The sequence below is a fragment of the Halyomorpha halys genome, unplaced genomic scaffold (assembly GCF_000696795.3).
Source record: "Halyomorpha halys isolate HHAL.00 unplaced genomic scaffold, Hhal_1.1 Scaffold8.1, whole genome shotgun sequence".
In the NCBI taxonomy this organism is placed as follows: domain Eukaryota; kingdom Metazoa; phylum Arthropoda; class Insecta; order Hemiptera; family Pentatomidae; genus Halyomorpha; species Halyomorpha halys.
In genome coordinates, this window is record NW_027111933.1 from 630,729 (window position 1) to 640,009 (window position 9,281).

At 32.7% G+C, this 9,281-nt stretch overlaps 1 protein-coding gene across 7 annotated transcripts in view; it reads left to right on the top strand.

The window, feature by feature from the left end:
- Positions 1–9,281, top strand: part of LOC106677777 (tigger transposable element-derived protein 4) — a 101,900-nt gene that overhangs the window by 76,291 nt on the left and 16,328 nt on the right. The window contains exons 1-2 of one of the 7 annotated variants that reach the window (XR_010844049.1): positions 87–960; positions 1,112–1,267. The exons of 3 other annotated variants lie outside the window; for them this stretch is intronic. Coding sequence is in view for 3 of the 4 variants with exons in the window: in XM_014415894.3 (XP_014271380.1) it covers positions 721–960; positions 1,112–1,267 (396 nt within the window). In the remaining variant the exon portion in view is untranslated. Of the gene's footprint in view, positions 1–86; positions 961–1,111; positions 1,268–6,156; positions 6,558–9,281 lie in introns of those variants that run through there. 3 more of the 7 variants (XM_014415894.3, XM_014415918.3, XM_024359644.2) reach the window with 3 other exon arrangements.

Sequence of the window (9,281 nt, forward strand, 5' to 3'; positions counted from 1 at the left end):
AAACTTGTCCTTAATATCATAGTTGGGGACCTTTAAGACATTATAACTAAATAAACTGAAAAAAAAAATTATCTTATAACTCATTATGTATTATAGATAATTTCCTTTTATAAAATTTATATATATAATGAAGAACGTTTGAATTTGTAGAACACTAACAATCACTTAATGGGTGAAAAATAAATATATTTCATTGCCAATAACCTTACTGTCTGTTGAAGAATGGGAAAATAAGGATAAAATATGTATAATCTTTACGTGAGATAGCAGGTACTGACATGAATCAAAAGTTTTAGAACTGCAGTTAGTATAGAATACACATGTGATAAGTTGAGAATATAGAAAATATAAGAATGGAGATGAGATAGAAATATCAATTATTCAAAATATTCTGAGGCGTGTATAAGACTATTCGCCTCAATCAAGTGCATAGATCTCTACATTTCCGTGTGTATAGCTCTTTAGACGATCGGACCCGACCGGAGAAATCCGGAGCTCCTCCCCTCCACCTGCCATGAAGGTCGTTCCCCGGACAGTTCTGGGCGTGGTGTCGTGGACGGGTGAACGGGTGGAATTCGCTCCCGATATCTGGTTTCCCGACCATTTCGAAGCTGAAGTTGTTTGTTGTGTTTTTAGTTGTTATTTAGGCGCTTTCAACTAATTAATTTATTATATATTTTTAATTTACTTTACATTCTTATATTTCATATACCGGTTATTATGTTGGAACCCATTAATCCTAGAGAAAAGAAAGTTATGACGGCCGTCTTAAAAGTGTACAGGTCTCATAAATTTTTGTGGGACCCCTCACATGCGTTATATTACAACAAAAAAGCACGGAACCAAGGTTTAAATAACGTTCTGGCTGTTTACAAAGAATTGCACCCTGATGCGACACTTAAAATCTTAAAGAAAAAACTGGAAAACATGAGGAATACGTTTAATAAGGAATTCAAAAAGGTAAGTCCTTATTATTAAAAATTAGTTCATTTATAGATAATTTAAAATAAAAAAAAAATTGTTTTACTGAAATATTTGTATTGACTTAATTAGTTCCTACTGAAAATAAAAGAGTTATAAAATAATTTAATAGTATTAATTAATTCGCCAGGTGGATGAGAGTATCAGCTCAGAACAAGACGAAAATAAAGTTTATGTACCAAAATTATGGTACTTTGAGCTTATGCGATTTCTTGGTAACATAAAACTCGCAAAAACTGGTAGAGATACCTTGGAGGACACAAGCGACACTGAAATAATAAACGAAGTAAGTGATTATAAGTTATATTTGAAAAAATTTCTGTTCGAGCATCATTAGTGATATTAGATATTGCTTAATTGACTTTTGTACTCTACGTCCTCATTAAGATTCCCCTTAACTTATCAATGAACAGACTTACTACAAGGATTTAGTATACTGGGAGAAACCCTGTGAAACCAGCTCACTTCGATAGAATCGTGTTCCGGGCGGTCGGCGAAGAAGATGAGCAGATGAAGACGAAGGTCAATTTGGAGATGAGGACCGAAGTTAAAATATGATTAAAAGTTGTTGTTAAGTTACTTCATGTTCATACGTAAATATGCGCTGAATGCTAACTCTACCTACACCCGCGTTATAGGTGGGCAGGAAGGTAATAAAAATAAATAAATTGTTATTATTAACTCGAATAATTGGTGATGATAACAAACCCTCGAGTTGAGCGAGGGTCCCAAAGTTCGGAACATAGTTTAGGGTTGTCCAAAAAGTAACCTCTGTAGACGGTAATTTCTATAGAATTTGTCAAGTACAAAATAACTTCTTTATTGTCAGATATGGCTCTATTCGTGCAGAGAATTGATTTGATATCCCTACACTGTAGAAATAGATGACGTATATTATTACTTTCTATATGTTGTTACTTACTATATATTATTACTTTTTTCTAACCTTGATTAATTCTTGACGTTGCTTGGCTTGATGATGTCAATATAGTTGGTACTATTTATTTTTTATTTATTAAGGTGAATAATTCCATTGAAAATTTCATGTGTTTGTGAAAGGCTCATAATCCAAATATTCTGTGTGTATACAGTTGGTACTTAAACAGAAGTACGTTGACGAAAAATTCTGAATTTTAATGTTCAAGGTTCCAAATCCATTTTCAACAATAAAAATAAAATATTAGTCGTGGGTGGTTAACTTTTTTTAAAGATGAATAGTTTCATGTAGGCAATGACTAATAATTATTTTCCAAAATTTTTCTTTAACCGCGTTTTGGAATCTTCAGGATGTCCGTCAATGTTACTCCTTACCAACAGCGGTGTTAATGAAACGATGCCATTGGGAAGAACGATTGGAAACTAAATAGGAAAAAAAAGTTTATTAAAGCTGGAAGGATGAAAATTCCGGTTTGGGGTCCACATGAACCGCTATTTCTAAAGGCAGGGGGAACTAGTTCCCCACCTTTTTTTTACAAACTACCCGTTTTTCTTAGTCCAATCTGGTCTTCTGAACAGCTTAACGTTCGTCTAGTTAATATTTGCAGGAATTGTTAAACATTTTCGGATACAGTTTTGAAGTTTACATTTAAAAAAAAAAAAATCAATTTAAAAAAAAATTAATATCAAGAAAAAAAAAGGTAGTTTAAAACATTTAAAAACATGGACAGATTTAAATAAATGATCATATAAAACATAATAAAAATAGTAAGTAAAACATAATAATAGTTAATAAAACATAAATATTGACATATTGACTGTAATTATTCATAGTTCTTTTTCTAAAAAATTTATTTACTGATATTTACAACTGTACATAAATACATCAAATAAATTTGAAGAAATTATAATGGTATCGTACAAGCATGTAGAGAAACTACTCAATGGTAGCACTCTAAAAACATTTTTACAATATAAGGTCTCGAGGCCATCTCCTTTTCAGACGCCTCGGAGGATTGTCCGGAAAAAAGAGGAAGCAAGATTAGAAACTAATGGGTTTGAGTGGTTAGGGAGTTTTTAATGGAAGAATTGATATCTGGTTCGGGCTAGATTGGTTACAAATGGAACATTAAGGTCTTTGTGGATGATTTTATTTTTGAAAAAGTAGGGAGCATTTAGGATTTTACGAAGGATTTTGGATTGTAAGGATTGGACACCAGAGGAATTCGAAGGTTTAGTGGAGCCCCAAAGCTCAACGCCGTAGCAGCGAAAATAAAAATAAATTTTAAAACCAAGTTTAAATAATTTAAATGAATAAACATAATTTAGAAATACAAAAATGTGACTCTTTGACTAAAAGTACAAGATGTTTAAAAATAAGTAGTAAAACATAAAAAAAAAAGTTTTTGATTAATCAGCTGAAAATTGAATTTTGGTCAATTTCTTTTTCCAAAATTGTATTGAAAAGGTTTCTAAGAGTTTAGAGGGAGCTATGTAACGTTAATAAAATAATTTTTGATTGACAAAATGTAAAAAAAAAAATTGTTCATTTATTCAAACACAATTTTTGATAAAAAATTTCTTTAATTAGAGAGTTTACTATTATACCATTTATATTGACCAATATATCTTAAGAAATAAGATATATCAATATTCTTTAAAATGTTTGGAGGCTTAAACAACAGCTCGATTGTTTATTTATTTTCAATGTTAATAGTGTAAAATTGTGTTACATTGTAAGGATAAAAAAAAATCTTTGGCGAAAATCTCATCAGTAAACTAAAGAAACTCTAAGTTAAAAAACAAACAATTATTTTGCCATTGAGATACTTTAAATAATATTACCTTATAATTAGTATGAAACATTGATTAAAATTATATTATATAGGAAATTATAGGCTTCCCACATAAAAATTTTAATAAATAGTTTTAATTAATAGGATCAAGGACAATAGTTTGGCAATATAATCCCCATCATCAAGGATAAACCTTATTTTATCTTATATCTCTACAATTCTTGCATTATTCTTTTTATTCAACCATTATTGGCCATAATGTCTCTTAATTCGTCGTACATAATATTCAACCATTATTGGCCATGAGGTCTCTTAATTCGTTGTACATAATAGCTAATAAAACCTATCTTGTATTTTTTATTTTTAAACATGATATTGAACCAATAGATTTTATTACTGTTAGTTCTTGTGGATGCATATCATCATCGTTAACATCAATCGGCGCGACAACCCATTACTGGGTCCTGGCCTCCTCAAGCAGCTTCCACCAGTTTAATCTGTTTAGTGCAGCTGCTCTCCAATTCCTCAATCCGAGCGAGGTCCTTGAATCCTCTAACACCATCCAACCATCGAAGCTTTGGGCTGCCCCTCGGCCGTGCTCATTGAGAAGTTTATTTCGGATCTCATCAGTTCCCATCCTTGCCACATTCCCTGCCCAGCGCAGCCTACCAGATGATTGGAGATCCCTTTCATCGGCCTTCGAAAGTGCCCAAGTTTCCGAGGCGTAGAGCAGCACTGGTCGAATTAACGTTTTATACAATCTAGTTTTCGTGGATCTTGAGCTACTACCAAAGTTCCGACGCAGTCCAAAAAAAAAAAAACCTATTGGCCGAAGCTATTCGTCTCATTATCTCGGCAGAAACGTCATTGGTGGCATTAACTTGTGATCACACGAGGTACACAAATTCCTCAACTCGTTCGAAAGAGTAATGGACAATTTGGACATATTAAAATCTCTTTCTTGCATAACTATGATATATTTGGTTTTGTTGGTATTACAACAAGTCCCAGCTTCCTTGCAGCATCATCAAGGGCATGAAAGGCCTCTTCCACAACAGCTTTTTGATCTCCCAATATTGTCGATATCATCTGCATATCCCAGGATTTGTGCCATATGATTAAAAATGGTTCTTCTGGTCTGAACCTTTGATTCTCTAATAACTTTTTTCCAGACAAATATTGAGTCGCAGACACCCTATGGAACCTCCCTGTAGAACGCCATTTTGCGAGATGAATCCCTCAAACATGAAATTAACACTTACACTGAGGTCTTTCATTGGCTGATACAGAGCCTTACGTTGAATGCTGTCATAAGCAGATCAAAAAATCAACGAATAGATGATGCATCCGTAGTTGGTATTCTCTTCCGCCCTCAAGGTGGTTCGTAGGGAAAAAAATTGATCTGTTGTTGACTTACATTTACGAATGGCGCTCTGATATTTCCCCAGGACTCTCTCAGTATGCGGTAGTAATCTTTGGTACAGTATATTTGAGAGTATCTTGTAGGCACATGGCAGTAGAGATATGCCTAAAAGATATTCCTTCAAGGCATCCTTCCAATGATGCCCCTTCAAACCCAATTCTACTAAATTTTAAGCAATCATCCCATCTACGTTTCCGTCTACGTCTCGAATGTTTACCCTTCGGTTCAGTGTTTATCAACATTTTAGGGATCCGCCCGTTACTAAACCCTACAACCTTGCACGCCCATCTTATAGGCCTCAGTGCTATAACTTGAATGATATTTACCGGGTGTAAGTCCCTTAATTCAGTGTTGTGTAGTTTTCTAAATTCTCCCGTTAATTCATCCTTTTTCGGTCCGAATATTTTACGTAATACTTTAATTTTGAAAACTTTAAGGCGCTGTTCATCCTTTAATGTAAGAGACCACTTTCGCATCCATAACAGTGGAAGGATAATAGTTTTGTAAATTCTAATTATTAAGGTTTCCGATAGAAGGCCCGTGCTAAACGGTTTAGAAATGGAAAAATAACATGTATTTTCCGCCTTCAACCTAGCTTTTATTTTCTCATCAATTTCGTTTTTTCTAGTTACCGTAAAACCTAAATACTTAAACCTTTCTACCTGTTCAAATGTATTTCCTCCTATATCTACCTCACCAAAATTTCTCGCGTTTCTACTGCTAACCATTTATTTTGTTTTATCCGTATTTATTGCGGTTTATGTTAAACGTTAATTAATTAACAACAAAGTTTGAACGATCACTGGAAAGACGCTTCATATATACGCGTAATTGATGTGTCGGACCTGGACATCTCAGACCTCAAGTATTGTTCCCATGGTCTGAAGGTGTCTGACCTCACACCATGTTAACGCTAAGACTCGATATCACTCGGAATGGCTCGGCCTATCTCGCTCCCTCCCACACCAAAGGCTTGGGGCTCGACGGATCACAAGCCGCAGTATTGCTCGAGACCCCGCCATGGTTTCCTTTGGTTGGTTGCAGTGGTTTAGAAAGGCATTCAGTTTTCTGTAATCATGGATTGGTCCAATGAAGTGATTTTCGAGTTTTTAAACCTATATGAGAGAGAACCTGTTATCTGGAACCCGCTGAATTCAGGCCACAAAGATAGACACAAGATATACGATGCTTGGAAGCGAATCCAAGAGAGTATGAGCGTTGAGTGCTCTTTAAATGACCTAAAAAAGAAGAAAGAAACTTTGATGGCTTCTTACAGAAAAATCGCCCAAAAAGTAAAGAAATATTCACAAATTGGGCCTGGAATCAAAGAAGAGTACAAGCCAGAATGGTTTGCATACGAGAAAATGGCATCGTTTTTGCACAATATATACATACCAAGGGAAGGAAAAACGTCTGATGAGGTAAGAACTTTTCTGGACGTTTTTAAACCTTGTTTAACCTCATTGCCTTTAATTTAGACTTTTTTCATGCATATTTTTTACCTCTGAGAATCATATAGGCAATTGGGCGCTAATTTAAACAATTGCGGTATCTATTAAAAAAACAAACTCCATTCTTAGGAATATTTATTTTAGCGTCTCCTGTATATTTCCCTGTATATCTATCCAGAAATCCCTTAAATAAGAGGGGGTTTCAGAAAAATCTCAAAATAATCATGTGAATCTTGAATTCGGTGAATCATGATTTATTTTCCTGTGTCAATAGGGGGTGAGAGCAATTTTATGATAGCCAAATAAGACAAAAATTATGTTGTTTTTTTTTATTATAATATATATATACATATATAAACATTAATGTATACCAGTCGAGACACAGTGAGGTATTTCACTCGAAACACTGGCCAAAAATATATATCAATTGATTGATAGGAGAAGATTTTCGGAGAGTGCGGTCAGCAAAGAACAACGTAAATAAACAAAAAAATATTTATTTATGCCGACGTTTCAACCCGAGTTTTAGGTCTTCATCAGGGCTATAGAACCAAAGAGATAACAACAACATTTAGAAAAACATAAAATTGAAAAGAAATAGTAAACAAACAAGTTTGGAATTATACAAAATATTGAATTGAATCATAAATAATAAAAAATTGATAATTGATAATTGAATAATAAAAAATAATTGATTGATAATCATGGAATTACAAGGTAGCTGATTGAAAACAGTGAAAGATGAAATATAATATTATGTACGTGAGAAGATATGTACAAAATAAGATGTGTAAATAGTGTTACTGAAGTATAATTTTTTTTTATTATAATAAGAGTTTAAAATGCAAGCCGGGGAAAAAATATTATGAAGTGCGGGAAACGACTTACATGAAGTTATATTTTGTAAATATTTATACAAGAAGTTATGTTCTTTAACAAATAAATAAATCAATATGTTATTATCAAGCATAAGATCATCTAACGGCTCGGATGGTCGACCAGTGGGATTAGGGATTTCGAAACTAACCTGAAACTAATTCTTAATATTTTTTTTCTGAAGAGCGGCAAGCCTTTTGGATAAAAGATAAACCTTTTCTTACTTTAGGATTTCAGGAGTAAAATATTTTTTCAAAACCTTCTACTCATCCACAGAACAATTTTTGGTTGCAATTAAGTTTTTATCTATGATTTCGAGCTTTGTGCAATCGGTCGTTCCTGGAAATGGCTTTATTATTTTCATAAAACGGCCATTATTCCTTATTTCAGTTTGGTTTGAGATTCTGACATTGCTTAATCTTTGTAATACTTTTAAAATGTTTTGTTATAAATCACTTGTCCTCATGTTTTTACCTACCTCAGTTTTCTCTCTTATAATGCCATAGAATAAATATTAGTTCTTTTCTTGAGTATTGGGCATTCAAATCTGTGATAATGTGTACATCAATGCATCATGTATGTTGTTGAAACTAATAAAAATAAATTAATAGCATTTGTGGTGAGAGTTAAGGCTGAATGTACCATTCGTGGGAAGCACCAAAATTAGTTTAATCTGTATAAGCATTTTTTTTTAAATTCATACTTTTTGGGTTTTTAATCCAATTAATTAATTATTTTTTTTTATAATTTTTAATTTATAACCACTTGTAGAACCGTTTACTGAAACAATCGATACATTCAGCATACTTATGGCTTGTATAAAGCGAATAGAACTAACGTGAAAAATACAAATTGTTTGTCTACGAGCGGATGGGGGCGAGATGGTTAAGGGTTTGAACGGCAACTCTAGTCTACAAAGACAACTTTCTCGTTTTGTAAAGTAATTACTATTACTATTGTTTATTTATTTTTCGTGTCTTCTTGATATTTTAGCCTATTGACTGTTTTGATTTTTTATAATAATTTTTGAAAATATCCACTATCGGCTGGTTGATATTTCCACAAAATATGAAATAGAAGACTAAATGCATCATTCTTTGAATTTATTATAACTGGAAATATTTTAGAATAAAATGTAAAAGTACGAATATATTCCCAAAATGTGTTTTTTTTCAATAAAACCCGACAGCTAAATTATTCGTCTATTTGTAGTTAATTAGGAGAAACAATGGAAAAATGGAACGCAACAAAAAAGCCCTTAGGAATAGTTCGCTTATCTGCGAGACGAAGAAAAACGGAAGTATACTTAATAAAACAGTAGCTATCTATAAGCTATAAGCTATCTATAAATTATTTGTTGTTTATTAGTGGTATTAGTGTTTCATTTTTTGAGTTGTTTGTTAGGAATTTGATTGATTGCAAATTATGATATCTTCTGAAGTTGATCACAAAATTGTAAATAAGCATAAAAATATATCTTTTTGGCAACTAAAATATTGTACAATATAGTAAAAAATAGGTATCTGAGGAGAAGATGGTTGAGTATGCAGTTAGTGAACAACACAAATATGTAAACAGCTATTTATTAGTGCCAACAACGACCAGAAGTTCTAACCTTTATCAGGAAAAGAAGTTAATTCATTCAAAAAATAAGTAAATAAAACAAATCCTTCATATCGGTACTGAACGAGTTTACTAGAGAACTATTGTAATCGCGAAAAATGTTTAAAGTGATGTTTTCCACAATCTTTACGCTCAGTCAAAAAAATTATTGTATCATCGGAAAAAAATATCAACTTTCATAACTATAACAGTGTT